This window comes from Stigmatopora argus, chromosome 23 (assembly GCF_051989625.1).
Source record: "Stigmatopora argus isolate UIUO_Sarg chromosome 23, RoL_Sarg_1.0, whole genome shotgun sequence".
Classification (NCBI taxonomy): domain Eukaryota; kingdom Metazoa; phylum Chordata; class Actinopteri; order Syngnathiformes; family Syngnathidae; genus Stigmatopora; species Stigmatopora argus.
Window position 1 is genome coordinate 7,128,898 of NC_135409.1, and position 16,073 is coordinate 7,144,970.

A 16,073-nucleotide genomic window follows, 5' to 3' on the forward strand; every position below is an offset into this window, starting at 1 on the left:
AGCCTTTTGCTCTTTCTCTCCAGTTTGCTTCAATCCTTTGCCCACCAATTTCTGCGCTCTTCCTGTTCTGCTATCTCTGTTTCTTCCAAATGAGAATATATTATTTAGCCCTTTTCTGCCTTTTGTAGTCATGCTTGTGTCACTATTGAGACGCTAAGGGATGAAAGTGACATTAAAAAAAATAATAATAAAAACACGCACGCACGGGAATAATGTAGTGGGAAAAACACACAAACACACATTCACTTTTCCTCCCCAGCAGGTGAGCGACCAGGCAAACAGACAGGGACCAAATTATCCCTGTAGCACAGAGCATGAAATTAGCAAGTAACACAGTGTGGCAGTATTAGCATGAGTGTTACAGAGATACTGTGACACCTTCAGCCTCTGAATCTTCGCTTGGACCGAGTAACCAGTACATTGTGGACTTTTATGGGTCTGAGAATTTGGAATTGGGGAGAAAGATAAATACATTTAAAAAACTGCAACCTCAGTTTTTGTATTATTCATTCCACAGTGGAAATGAAAACATGCTCAAGTGAAAACACTTGTTCAGTTAAAATAGAGACACATTTATGACATTTTCTAAACCTAATAATGCAATGTTTTACTACTACATTTATGATGCTCTTGGGATAAGTAAAAATATCACTTTTTAAGAATGAGATCTATCAAACGATTACATTTAATGACAAAATACGTAGACAATTCAACAACTCTCAGGTCAAATGCATAGCAGCCCAATTGCTGTCCATGGTGCTGAAACTTGGCAGTCAAAATTGATAGTTTTAGGGATTTCTCACATCATGGAAATGACAAGATTACTACGATTAAATGTCTTTTTGTCAGTTGTTTTTTCCTCCAAATTGAACAGGCCAATTTTTCGTTCATCCTTCCTTTTCATCGTCATCACATTTTTAGCTAATTGGAGGGTACTGAGCTTCAAAATCAGACCACCTGGGGTTTTTCCTAGGACGGTTAGACCGTGCTAGATATTTCAAGCTTTTCCTTGGGAATCTTCTTGCATAATCGATACAAAATACCTTGATATATTTCTCTTTTCTTACCGATCAGCATTTGTGAGGTTTTATATCCTTCCCGTGTAATCGTTTCATCAGCGCTTGATCGTCTTACATCACCTTGTCTGGCGTCAGTTCGCGGACGTCACGCAAAGGGTTTGTTTGGCTCAGTTTCTCAAATCCTCGGAGATCCGACGCAGCAATTTGAAGCCTCGGTGACATTGCGGTATTCCCACATTTCCACTCGTGCCATTTGTTTACCTTGCTTTCCGCCACCTCTTCTCATCTCGGGCCCCTCCCACCGCCCTTTCTCCTCACCCACCGCTCTCCGCTTTGATCAGCCCAAGCCGAGATTCTGGCTGCCACGACGCCGGGGACGCCGGATTCCAGGCATATACCGTGGTACCTCGAGATATGAGCTTAATTGGTTCCGGGACTGAGCTCGTATGTCGATTTTCTCGTAACTCAAACGGATGTTTCCCATTGAAATGAACTAAAAACAAATGAATTTGTTCCAACCCTCTGAAAAAACAGCAAAAACAGGATATTGGATTGGAAAAAATGTTTTATTTGTTCTTATTCGTCATCTATTAACAAAGTAACACATGGAGGGAGAGGGGGGCTATTTGCACAGCAACGCGCTCGTAAAATAACAAACAAATTTAAATGAACTTGATTACGATGCAGACACACTCAAAAATAAGTTTAATCGAACCTAACACTAAACTTAATTCTAATTTTGTTTGACATTTTATACCTTTCTTCTCCCGGCTGGGTTGGCTCTTTTTGCCCCGCCTCCACACTGACTTTCAGTCAAAATCGAGGGTTGTTTGAGTTTGTATTCCCTTCAAAATATTCCTAAAATGATGCACACAAATGTCCTCACGATAGGATAATGCACAACCAATTGCCAACGGGAAGTAGTATATACGCCATTCGCACTGACTAACGGGGAAAAAAAACACTGAAAAAATGCAACACTCCGCCCAGCGCTCGCAGAGACATTACAAAGAGGGAGTTGCGACCAGAGACATTACACGAGGGAGTTGCGGGGATAGAGACAGTGGCCAAGATGTTCTTATGATCAGCCTCTCGCATCCTCTGTCTGCTCATAGATCAAAATTTGTCTCGTATCTCAAGATAAATATTTGCCCGAAATTTGACTCGTATCTCGAATTTCTCGTATGTCGGGCCACTCGTATGTCGAGGTACCACTGTAGTCGCAAAGGAGTGGCTGCGTGGACTTAACGGAGTCACCTTGACTAACATGACAAACTTTATTTTGCAGTTCCTAATGACGAGAACGTCATTGAAATGAAGCGGCGGTGGCGGTGCGATAGGACAGTAGGGAGGGATAGTGTGTCAGGGAGAGAAATTGATGTGGAACGAGACAAAGAGTGATGGATGATATAAATTCGGCTAACATTTATTACTGTCAACATTAATCTGTTGGGATATTAAGGCCTGATGTTTTGCCTTTGCATGTATTTTGGACAATAGACTTTTTGGCAAGAGTTGTTTGAAGTAAAGCCCAGTTCATTTTCTTAAAAGGCTCCAACTCCACTTGTCATTCTTTAAGAGTATTTAGTCAGTGGTAACTTTGCATTTTGGTATGCTTTTAAATTGTACACAAATCCGAAGATAACAGCATACAAAGAAGAATCTATATATGTATTAATCGCACGCCATTTCCTCTTTCATTAATCCAGACAGGCTATACAAGAGAATGTGCGTTCAGAAATTAAAAAGAGAATTGATTCTTATTTGAAAATGTATGCACATTTTCAAATCATTCCAAAGCCCTACTTTAAATATCACCAAGGCAATTACATAAAAACTAATTTTTAATGAAAGAAAAGTGAAATTTGTTTTATTTCAATTATTTCATTTCAATTCACAGCAGTAGACTGATGACTGACATTTTAGCAGCGGCGGTCCGTGAATTTCCTAGCGACGCCTTCAACGGTCGGAATCAATCCAACCCTCAAAAACGATTCAATGGCTATAAAATCTCTACTGCAGCTACAGCTTGCGACACATAAACAATCATAAACAATAACCTCATACATTTGAAATATTATTTAGGAATATCGCCATATTTTACTCACCAAAAATCTTTTTACCTGTACACGATATCCATCCTCCTTTCTTTCCTCCTTTTCTATCGCCATCGAAGCTAATGCTGAAAGTCGAGCCTATCCTGTCAAATTTCTGGCAAACGTTTTTATTCGATTTAGTGCTGAAAATGTTCATTCCCAGTTGTGACAGTCTTGCTTGCTTTGGAGTTGTCCGACCTTTCTTAATGATGTCCAGCTTTTTTTTCTTGAAAAGTCCGTCTTGAAAATGGCCTTGACAGTAAATCTGCAAACAAATCCATTCCTTCTCCTCCTTCAGCCATTGCGGGTTGACAAAACCGCTATTAAATCAACACAACAAGATATTTGCTTGTGCAGCTCGCTCCAAATACAGTTTGGTAGCTCTGGCTAGTCCACTCTATCACTAGCCATTCATAGTTGGTGAAAGCGATGACGTATCCCGACGCCTGCGAGAAGGCCTTGGTGTCACCAAATCGAATTCTGATTGGTTAAAGCAAAAGTTTTATCGACGCTTGTTTAATGCAGCAAAGCCTGCAGAACTGATTGTGAAGGCCTTGAGGCAGATTTCTGACCCTGGCAACAAATATTGGCTGAAATGTGATTGGTTAAATGCTTCAATATGAAAACACACATCTGGAAGCAGTGCAACCAGGGGTAAAAGCAATGAAAGGAAGTTAACAGACAATTTGGAAGTATTCATGGCCCAAATATAATTAACATCAGTCTGTCATTCAGATATTTCTTAGGCGAGCAGAGAAGGCTTTGAAGGCCCTGACGGCAAACCACTGCATTTTAGTGCCATTGACGGTGCTAGAATCTATCAAATTGTCTAATCTAGAGCCTTCAATGGCAAAAAAAGTTGAACTTTGTCAAGCCTCAATGATTTTTCTCTCAAATTAAATTTGCACCCTTTGGGGGAAAACATTGATGTTTTGAACAGCAATAAAAAAAAACTGTGTCGGCTCCTCACAACATTGCATTGTTTGCATAATTCACCTCATGAAGACACCATTCAAGAGCAAACATAACTTCCACTGGTCAATAGGGTATTCAAAAGACAGTTTGGGATTAGGCACGGATGAGCGCACAATTGTCGCATGCGCACGGCAGAGCTTAAAGATGTTTTTGCAACGGCTCAAGATAAGAGTGCATTTTATAGTTGTGACAACTTTGCCAGGGTCCTCAACCATGAACTCCAAGCCCACATTCGGAGAAGAAAAAGAAATGAAAACGGCATATCTTTGGCCGCCGATAAACACGCTGCTGTTTGTTTGGATACGAGCCGACAGGTTAGACCGAAACGCGCCACGGCGCCACCTCGAAAAGTCACTCTTTAGGGCAAAAGACGTGACAGCCGTGGAGGATTTGACTCATCGCACATCGTCGTACTAGCTAGCACACGCCTGAACGCAATGGCACACTTTAATTCTTTGAATTTTAAACCTCCTTGACAAGCATGCCCGAATTAGTTCAACACATCTCCCCATTTCCACTTTGGATATCCCCCACCCCATCCTTTAAAGGGGCCACATGCTTCTTTTCTAAGTGACTCTCATTCACAGAGCCGAGTAATTATCCTCCATGTGATAGGGCTCTGGAGGAAAATGAATAAGAAGAAGGAACATCTCATCCTTTGTCTCTTTCCTACTCTAATTCCCCACTGCTCATCAAAAAAAATGAGGGCTGACAAATGTAATGAGGGGTTGAAATAAGAAGGCCGAAAGATAAAATTGTGGCACTGCTTATTTCCGGATTGTGACAGGAAACACTCATCTTATTGTATTCTTTTTGCTAGCTTAACGGTGATGCGTGTAAACGTGTAAATATTGCATAGAAGGCTGGAGGTATTTAGTAAAGTCAACAGATATGTTTCATCTCGTTCCCTCTAGGCTGAACCTGAGGGTTTCTCCCATTTCCATCTCTACGTCTGTGCAGCCTTCCTTGTGCGGTGGAGGAAAGAGATTCTGGAGGAGCGAGACTTTCAGGTAAAACATTTTCCTGCTCATACACACGGCTGGCGAGTAATTGTAACATTGTTCATGGTCCGCATCCCTCGCCATGGTCATTAACTGTAAGGTTCAGAAGTCACGAGGGCGTTAGTGACTGGCGCTAGACAGCTGCTAGAAGGTGACTTTGCCGGCCCACTCGCTAGGAAGCATGAGTCTTTAACTGCAATGGCACACTACTTCATCCCACAGTACAGTGGTACCTCGACATACGAGTGCCCCGACATACGAGCAATTTGAGATACGAGGAAAATTTGGAGCAGATATTTTTCTTGAGATACGAGACAAATTTTGATATACGAGCAGACAGCGGACGTGTGAGGCTGCTCATAAGAACATCATGGACACTGTCTCTCTCCACGCAACTTTCTCTTTGTAATGTCTCTGCGAGCAATGGGCGGAGCGCTGCATTTTTTTTCGGTGTTTTTTTTTCCCGGTAGTCAGTGCGAATGGCGGAGCGATTGCTAATACGAGAGGAGTATATACTACTTCTCGTTGGCAAGTGGTTGTGCGTTATCCTATTGTGAGGACATTTGTGTGCATCATTTTGGGAATATTTTGAAGGGAATACAAAAGCAAACAGCCTTCTATAGGTTGCATGTGAAAGTCAGAGTGGAGGCGGGGCATATAGAGCCAACCCGGACGGGAGAAGAAAGGTATCAAAATTTAAAAGAAAATTAGAATTAAGTTTAGTGTAAGGTTAGATTAAATTTATTTTTGAGTGTCTGCATCATAATCCAAGTTCATTTAAATTTGTTTGTTATGTTATGAGCGCGTTGCAGTGGAATGTCCCAAAAGTCGTGCGGCATGTGTAAAAATACAAAACAAAAATCTACTGTTTGTTTCTCTTATGAGCTCTGAAATTAATTCAAAAGAAGCATTTCGAGAAAGAGCTCACAGCCACATCTTCAGCACCTACACACTTCTCGTGCACTAATGCCAGCGAGCCCGGAACCCACACTGACTACCAAGTGGCACACCAAGGGCAAAGTATCCATCTTTGTAGACATGAGAGGAAAATAAGAGGAGCATGCTGTGTCGACGATCAGGGCATAAATGTGGGGGAGTGCTATTTGGAGGATTCCATTGTAGAGCTTGGATTTCAGAACAATTAAGAGGGTAAAACCTGTTTTTAGAACTGTTTATTGGGGAATCTGTCGTAGGGAGTCCTCGAGTTATGACAGAGTTCCACAAATTTCCATGCAAATTGTATATCACTGTTTACAGTTTGAGTTACGAGAATATCGACATACGAGCTTAGTCCCGGAACGAATTAAGCTCGTATCTCGAGGTACCACTGTACGGGTGTAGTTGTATATTATGGGTTTTTGTTCTAACCTGTTGATATATCAGTAAAGTTGGATTGAAGAAGCAACAACGAATCACTATTGTGATTATATCTCCGTGTTTCAAGCGTAAATACAGGGTGCAACATTTACCCTATTTTCACAACTATACGGTGCATCATATTTTTAGCCGCAGTGTCAGTAACGAGTGCTCTTTCTCTATTTTACACACACAAAGGACGCACCGTTTTTATAGACGCAGCCAGGCATGGCAAAACATACACCAGCTTAAACATACACGCTACACCCACAAGCTAAAAACAGGTTTTTAAAAAGGCAACGAAAGCAAGACTGAGTTCGGTTGTACTTTATTTAGCCATTTTACAATGTACTCACGTCATTTTATACGTTCGTCCAGGCGGCCACAATCCATTCGCAAATAGTAGCTAGCTAGTAGCTAGCATAACTATTCCAACGCTGCTTTCCATGCTTCGTCAAGCTGTGTTGATGTCGATGTATACAGGCCACAATCCATTGGGTGTATTGACAAAAGAACTGTATATCCCAGCAGTCACTGCGCAGTACTTTTTCTACGGGGAAAATAGGAGAGTCGGGGGCTGCTTGCCGTAGTTGTGAGAGCTGTAGAGGATGGTGTACCCTATTGACTAATTTATTTTATTTTATCGTGATAACAATTTTAGTATTGGTCCATATATAAAGCGCACTGGATTATAAGGCGCCCTGTCTATTTTGGAGAAAATTTGAGACGTTTATGTGCGCCTTATAGTCGTGAAAATACGGTACACAGCAAAAAGTGGGCTTTGTGGGTTGATAAGAGCTACGACAACAGGCCCTTAAGAACCTGACATGCCTACGAACTCTCACAGTCGTGAATCGTGCAGAAATCTCAACTACTTAAAGCACTAAAGTCAGGAAGAGAGGGAACGTTAACTTCTCGGCTCCCCCGCTGACATTAATCTGGGCCCAAAAGACGCGCCTTATTTTTTGGGCAGCTCCATTTGTGAGGGGATTGTGCCGTATTTCTTGCATATTGTTGCGCTGTTGGAAGTGCCGCGGAATCACGTGTATATCTGTGCTCCATTAAGTGCAGGGGGTAGAGATGAAGACATTAACAAATGGAAGAAAAGTGCTCATTTGCAGCAAATTGTCAAATGCCAGGATGACATTTGGCTGAATGTATTCTTGCTAAAGGCCATGGAGCCCTTTTTTTGTAAGCGAAAATTTGTCGAGGAAAATAAACAGATTTGATAGTGCTGGCGGAATGGTGGAGAACCAACACATTTAAATTATTGCAAGGCGTAATTTAAAAACCTCTACTGACCCCCAGAGTTAAAAAAACAACAACAACAAAAAGGAATGAAAAGCAACGGAAATGGAGTGAGGTCAAAAGAGGAGATGGACGTGGAAGCATTAGAAAGCACATCTAAAAAGCCTTCGTGTCTTTATCAAAGTAGACCGGGTCAGATGTGATTTTTTTTCCCCCTGCCGTTTAGTTAAAATCAACTTTATCAATCTCTTCTGGTTACTTTTGAAATTGTAAGCTTATTCCCAAACCTAACTTATTCCTTCACTAACAACACTGAGTGCTAAAGAAATGAAATACAGTGGTACCTCGAGATACAAGCTTAATTCGTTTTGGGACTGAGCTCGTATGTCGATTTTCTCGTAACTCAAACGAACGTTTCCCATTGATAGGAACTAAAAACAAATTAATTCGTTCCAACCCTTTGAAAAAATACCCCAAACAGGATATTGGATTGGAAAAAATGTTTGATTTGTTCTAATTTGCCATCTATTAACAAAGTAACATAACTAGTGGTTTAATATTACTAAAATGTGTTTAATAGAACTAAAATTAGACGGATTTCGCGCAGGGTAGAGAGAGAGGGGCAGAGAGGGACGTCTATCGCTGTCGGTGGCACTGCCAAGTGATCATTTCATGCTTGCCCTCACAGTTCCAATGCCAGTTACGTGAAGTGTTCTGGCGAATAGTGGATTATGGATTCACTTTAATGGTTTTAATTAACAGACAAGAAGAAAATCATTTGAAATGATAATTTGCAAGCGGCTAACAAACCTTGCTCGTTCGCCGACTCGGACCAGTTAAGCCGCTAAATGAAAAAGCAGAACGGCGGAGGGGGATAACTCCCCGAGCTATTCGCCCTCCACGCATGCTAACTGTGTCCGTAAATGAGCTAGTCATACCTTTTTATGGATTCCATATTAAAAAAAGCAACCTTTTTGTGTAGTCTTTAAATGACATTGCCGGGTTAAAGCGCCATGTTAATGAATTGTCCAGGATTTGGGGACTTTGTAGAGTCTCTACTTGTTGCCTGGCAACTGCTCCTACAAGGTTGTTGTTTTTTTTGTGACGGTGGAGCCAACAAGATACAAAGAAGAGGTTTTAATTAGCCTGCTTCTCAGGACTTAGTTGGTGGCATTTGTTGACTTCAAAAAAAAAAGACTTGTGGTTTTGTTTTCTCTTTTCCTCTTGACATTTTTACTGCTTAAATAAATGGATAACACCTCATAAATTAGCTTCATGCGGATGATTGTCGCTCAAAGTAGAGTGCAGTCAATTTATGCCGTCAGTTATACCCATGTAAACCGATTTGAGTACCTGGGCATGTGAAGATGGGTTGGTGGCAGGCAATCTGGGACTGATAATTGATTGGCCAAAACTTGGCTCCTCCTTACTGTACAGTGGTACCTCGACCTACGATCAGCTCTACCTACGACATGCTCGAGGTACGATGAAAATTTCGATCAAATAATTCGCCCGAGATACGATCAAAATTTCGAGATGCGACCAAGCCAGGTGGCCATGACATGAGAGGCTGTTTATCATTGTAGCGCACTGTCTTTTTTGCCGCATCTCTTTCGTGTATAACAGATATCTACGAGCACTGAACGATTTATTCAGACGGGTTTCGACCAGGAAACGCACAACACCCATGCGCGGGCAAAAAGAGGGCTTTCTGGGTAATGAAGTATACTTGTGCTTACAACACCGATAGCCAATGGCACCCTTTCTCAGTATAAAACTTCATTACCCACAATCAATACGTGGGTAAGCTCAGCTCTTGCATGTCCTGTTATTCCTTCCTTAGCCTTAGCTCCCGCAATCGCTCATTCAAGACTACTTCTCGTTGGCAAGTGGTCGTGCGTTATCCTATTGTGAGGACATTTGTGTGCATCATTTTCGGAACCCGCCCAGAACGAAGGTAAACAAAAATTAAAACAAAATTAGGATTCAGTTTTGGGTAAAGTTACATTAAATGTATGTTTGAGTGTCTCTATATATTAATCCAAGTTAATTTAAATTTGTTTGTTCGTTTACGATTGCGTTGTTGCCTTGGATAACCAGCCCCCCCCCCCCCCCCCCCACCTGCCTCTATGTCCGTCTGTGTATCCTCTGCGAAATGTGTCTAATTTTACTTCTATTAAACACTTTTTATTACTATTAAACCACTAGTTATGTGTTACTTTGTTAATAGATGGCGAATTAGAAGAAATCAAAACATTTTTTCCAATCCAATATCCAGTTTTTGGTGTTTTTTCATAGGGTTGGAACGAATTAATTTGTTTTTAATTCATTTCAATAGGAAACGTTCGCTCAAGTTACGAAAAGCTCGACATTTGATCTCAGTCCCGGAACGGATTACGATCGTATGTCGAGGTACCACTGTATAGGCAGCTTTCTATTTTTTTTGTTCAACTGGCAGCTAATGATCGCCAATGAATTGCATTTTCATTGACATCAATGCACGAAAACGAGAGAGAGAGACTGCCAATCTGTAGTTAGGCAACAGGTGTCAACAGACACCCACTCTCAGTCAAAACGCACTCACCGTCAATGGCAGCCTACGAGAAATACCGTCTGGTAGACAGACACTATTAGTACTGACACAGATGCACAATTCAATGACCAAATATATTTTTAAAATGAGCAGAGAATTGCCTCATTAGCTACTGGAATGACACATCTAGTTGGGCTTTTATCCACCTGCCTTTTCATGACTTGGCCCAGCCATTTTCACGTCGGCACCTCTTCCCGCATGCCCGACTCCTCTTTTAGCGCCCACTGTTTGCCAGAGGGCCCATTTAGTGTAATTATACGAGCTACAGAAAGCTAATGGCCCTGACAGAGCAGTGCCTATGCCCATTACACCTCAGGATGCCACAGAACACCATTACCACTACCGCCTGCCTGGAGTGCGCGCTTGCAGGCGATAGTCGCTTTGTGTGGGTGTGTTTGGGGGGGGTATTGGGTGGCAGCATGTGTATGTTAATGTAGATGTGTGAGGTGGAGAAGTTCAGAGGTGGAATGATGCACGTCAGAGAAAACGGTGCACACCTCACTGTTGTCTTGGACTTTTCACAACACATCTGCCATTCCGTCGCGATTAATTTCTCTGGGGATTTGGATGCTAGCTGCTAGGCGACGCAAGGGAACGATGGCGAGGCACCTTGAAAAGCCTAAAGTCCTGCTATTCTCACTTCACTTGGCATCCTTACATGTTGAGGGCGGAACGTTTGAGTCAAATCAGTCCAAAAAGGCAAAACGTTAGTCAATATCGACGTCTTTCGGATATGTCGGAATTGTCTCAGCAACAAAATTGGCAATAAAAGCAAACGTGGTCATTGAACACTCAGGGTCAGTGAAGAGTTTTCATTTTTCTCCTGTTAATTGAAACGAGTTTCTCACTAGTAGCGAATGAACAGATGTTCATTTGCCGCCATCCTTTCCAGATGTCTATCGTCATCACTTGCAGACATATAGCTGAACAGTGTCATCGAAACAGCTAACCTCTTAACGTTGTCCAAATAAATCTTTAGAAAATTAAAGATCGGCGCTACTGCTTCCACATTTCTTTCCCAACAAAAATTACATTTACAGCCGTAAATCGTTACGAACTCATGGTTGTTTGGTGTACTACCAAGACTGAACTGTAAGTGGCAGAACGACCCCACACTGCATTCTCATGCATTAATCAATATTCTCTTGGCTCCCCAATATGGCCATTGTTCCATTTCATCGGTAGAGCCTACGGTTTGATCAGAGATCAGACCAAATTCGCCCCACTCGGCAAGATAGAGATATCTGATAATCAAGGCTTTGGTCACATTGATCGGAAAATGTCGGATAATGCTCGTGGCTCCATGGTGTTTTTTGACGTCAATGCGGTCAAAGTGAGCGGTAGTATAATAGCATCCGAAGATAGTGAGGTGAGATTAAGGCTGTAACATAAAAAAACACAAAGGCAAATGCAATAGTTCTCCCCCCTTCAAGTAAGAGCCTTAATACTGACTCTATTGACAATCTGCTTTCCCCCTTGTATCAAAAGCCATTAAGCACTTTAAGGCTTGTCAAGGGAAGGGAATGGAGAGCTAATTGCCTTTTTTGGAACACTGTGTACAGTCAAGGCAGATCAATGTGTTGCTGCTTAGGGGTAAATGAATATCTATTCTTAAATATCAGCAGGCAGTCAGTCACACATGCATGGGATAGCCATTAAATCTCTTGACGGCGATAGACGTGCTATCCATTTTGACTTGTTGAGGCTGGCAGAGAATGGTCGCCATTTGAAGGTGCCTTGATGGTTTCTGCAAATGGGATTGGCACCTTTTAGTTTGGAACACGTTGATGGTCATTATTCGGAAACATTATTTTGATATTTTTTTATTTCGCGAGTGGTTAGCGGGTTGGCCTCACAGCTCTGGGGTCGTGGGTTCTAATCCAGCTCGGTCCACCTGTGTGGAGTTTGCATAACCTTTATTCACAGTCCAACTGACAAGCCAGCTTTTTTTTTCGTGCCAATGCAATTTACAGCGAAAAAGTTCATCTTGAAATATATGATTCTAGCCTATGAGTTTATTCATCGGAAAAAACAACGTGGAAAAGAGTGGGAGTATTAGAACCTGTCCTGTTCGGTTCTGGGGGTTAACTTTACCCAGGAATAGTGTCTCATATGTGGGTAGATGTATTTGAGAAGATTTGGTATAAAATAACCGAGCCTGGTCGGTTCTGGGGTTATGTTTACCCTAGAATAGTGTACCAAATACAGGTACTTTTGTTATAAAAGAGTGGTAGTATAACAACCGGTCCTTGTCGGTTCTGGTGGGTAGTTTTACCCAGGAATAGTGTCTCATATGTGGGTACATGTATTTGAGAAGATTTGGTGTAAAATAACCGAGCCTGGTCGATTCTGGGGTTATGTTTAGCCAGGAATAGTGTCGCAAATACGGGTAGATTTATTAGAAAAGAGTGGTAGTATAACAATCGCTGATGAGCCGATGATTAAAAATGGCAACATATGAAGCAATTGATCCCACAAATGTGGTAAAACCGGTATATACCAGTTTCCAAGCTTAAATAGGGAGTCAATAAAGCTCTTCAGTCGTAGCTTCCTTAGCTTGTGTACACACAAAAAACAAAAAACATTCGATTGCATGGCGCCCAGTCAATTTCGCACTAGGCTTCCTGGACCACTACATTAAACCTAACAGATCCAGTTGCTCCGTTCAACAGTCCTATTAACCACGCTTGAAATAGCCTCAGTTTAATGAGCACAGCAGGACATCGGAGACCCCAAACTGTTTCCTTTTTCTTTAATTGTAAATGTTATGTATTATTTCCCATCCGCGTTGCACATCATGCGAGGATGGGCATTAGCATAAATACCGCCGCACGCTCTGGCTATTTCGCCGCATGTATAGCAATCCCTCCCAGTGAAAACACTTCAGAGGGTCTTGGGGAGTAACGGAGGGGGGGGTACGGCAGAAGGTCAGCCCCTCAAAGTCAAGATCGAAGTTTTCTTGGCAGAAAATTGCAATCAGCTGTTTTCTTAGAACACTGTAGTGTTCATCAAATAATACTTTTCATGTGGGAAATGTTGGAATGAATGGTTGAGTGAAAACGTCTGTGTTACCAGCACTTGAAAACATTTTAAATTACCGTATTTTTACGACTATAAGGCGCACCCTCAATGAATGACACATTTTAATGTTTTTTCCATATATAAGGCGCACCGCTCCGCATTACACTGGTCTATACTGCTAATTTTCTTTATACGGGCCATTAACGCTTGCATTGGATAGACGGCGATTGATGTTCAATGCAAATTAGACTGGATGAGGGTGGAAGCGATTATTATTATTTTTAATAAATATTTGTACCCTCCCTCCAAGGCAATAAGTTTCTAACGTGAGGTGTGTTGTCGTCGCCAATGAGTAGTGAAATATTCCACAGTTCCTAATTGACGAGAAGGAAATTCTTCGATTGTTATTTCGACGAATTGGAGGCCACTCAAGGAATGGAGCAAAAAAGAGGAGACTGAGAAGGCATCGCTGCAAAGTACCACATGGCTAAATTTGGCATAGGTACAAAAGAAGGAGGAGCCGCTACAACATTTGACGTTGTCATCCTATTGAGAATGTAAGCAATATTTTGGTCTCCTCAGTCACTGTTAATGAGCTCGTAGGTAATTGGTGAGTTGCAGTATTCCACTTCTAATTTTTTGTATTCTTTTTTTTTTTTGCTGGATGAGCTAATGGTAGCTAAAGTGTAGCGACGTTCGTCTGTAACAATGCCGTGGATGCTTTTTGCATCCCCTTTTAGTCTGCCAAAACGTAGACTAACTCGTGGCAAGAAGTTAAAAATGGCGTTCATGTTTTTCATAACCTGCTAATGATGGGAATTTATTTTTAGTTTAACTTAATTGAGATTAGTGCGGATTTAATTTCTCTAATGTTGGTAAATTGATAGTATTAGGCTAACGTTAATATCTTCACGTTGACATGTAACTGCTTAATACATTTTGCAGATGAACTTGTTGAAATATTTCTCTCACAAGAGAAATATACACCTGATCGAGATGATGCTAGTCAGGTCTCTTTAGCTTTATTTTGGCTGCGCTACAATGATATGGTGAGTGTTTTTGGACCTTTATTTCCCTTTACTCTTCTATTTTTGCACAAGATACATGATGTTAATATTTTTGTTCAATACAAAATAACTTAAAATTGAATTTTAAAAATCGTACAGAATATTTATCATGTTATAGTATTCTCACTTTAAGTATTTCCTAGAAAAGAAACACCTTATTTTCTTGCATACAAGCCTTATTTGTCCAAAAAAAAAATGATGACTGAATCCAGGGTACGGCTTATATGCGCATAAAATGCAAGACAAAGCGGCCGATACGTTCATTTATTTCACTATACAGAAAACGCTAAACAGAATTTATTTTGACGTCTAAGAATGAAATTCATGAAAAAAAAACCTATTTTACTCGCGTGTAAGCCGCTTTTGTCAGACCAAAATATGTTGACTGAATCGAGGCTACGGCTTATATGCGCATAAAAACGCGACTTGCAAAAAATCTGCAAATTGACGCCGTGACACGATGACGACAAAATGGTGCCCATGCGTGCGCCATGACGTCATGACGCAGGCGAATGCCGATATGTTCATTTATTTCACATTACGGAAAAGATAAACAGATAAATCGCTAAACAGAATTTATTCTGCGTCTATGAATGAAATCTATCTTGCATTAAAAGTTTAAAAAACTCACTTATGTCTGAACCATTGAAAAAATTGAGATATTTCGACATAAGAAGCAACAACATCTTAAACGTCTGGTAAGAAAATTGTAATTTCTGTCATTAAAAAGCATCAAGTTCTCATCATGATAAACTTATTTCTTTTTTCAAATTGAATAATTAGATATCTTGCATTTACAAAGACAGGCATATTAACTTCCTTATGATATTGACCCTAATAATGTGCTTTTGATTCATACAGTATATCAGAAATACCACATGCGATGATTTTTCTTAAGATTTTCCCTTCAAAGTAACACATTTGTACTACTTATTAAAACCATGAATATAGAGGTGAAAATTGGAGAATCAGGGGCGGCTTATATGTGAGAAATTGTAAAATCCAACAATTTTAAGGGTGCGACTTATACGCAAGGGTGGCTTATTTGCGAGAAAATATGATATATAAAAATAAATAAGTAGTTCACCAAGGTAGTCTGTCGGATAGTCACTAATTAGTCCTCTTGCGACCTAGTGAGTTAATTGCTAGCTTGTTAGCGCAAATTAAGTTTGTGATTAGGTAAAAACAGAATTGTGCGTACATTTATACAGACTTTCTGTGCACTGACTGTGTACTTAATTATCTTCAGTAGCATTTATTTTCCACGTAAACATCTTGTCGCCCAACTTTAAGTGTGAACCACAGCACTGTGACTGATGGGTAAAAAAAGAACGGCAACTTAATTAGTGAGAGAAAAGTTGCCATTTTTTAACGGTGTCACTCAGAATATATATGTCTTTAGTTGCAACGTCATTAGGGTTGTCGCAACCGCTCAATATAGCACAAGCAAACAATAAGGGGACGCCTTCATTTTAATATAAAGGACAGAGAGATAATCCAAAGTGCTCGTTGTTGTAAACATGCATGCGGCCCGAACAAGAAATGAGGAGCGAAATAGAACAATAATTACATTTCCAATTTGGTTTGTAGAGTGGAATCCTTTCACGGAGCGGCAGGGAGTCAAGTGAAGTGATTTGTCCTCTGATTTGAATATTAGCGCCGCCATTGGTGATGAACCCGGGTTGTCATGGTGATGA

General features: G+C 40.9%; 1 protein-coding gene across 5 annotated transcripts in view; it reads left to right on the forward strand.

Moving 5' to 3' along the window:
- tbc1d22a (TBC1 domain family, member 22a) overlaps nucleotides 1–16,073 on the forward strand; it is a 137,776-nt gene that overhangs the window by 58,557 nt on the left and 63,146 nt on the right. For all 5 annotated transcript variants that reach the window (XR_013298308.1, XM_077593586.1, XM_077593587.1 and 2 more), the window contains one exon: nucleotides 5,005–5,100. Coding sequence is in view for 4 of the 5 variants with exons in the window: in XM_077593586.1 (XP_077449712.1) it covers nucleotides 5,005–5,100 (96 nt within the window). In the remaining variant the exon portion in view is untranslated. The remainder of the gene's footprint in view (nucleotides 1–5,004; nucleotides 5,101–16,073) is intronic.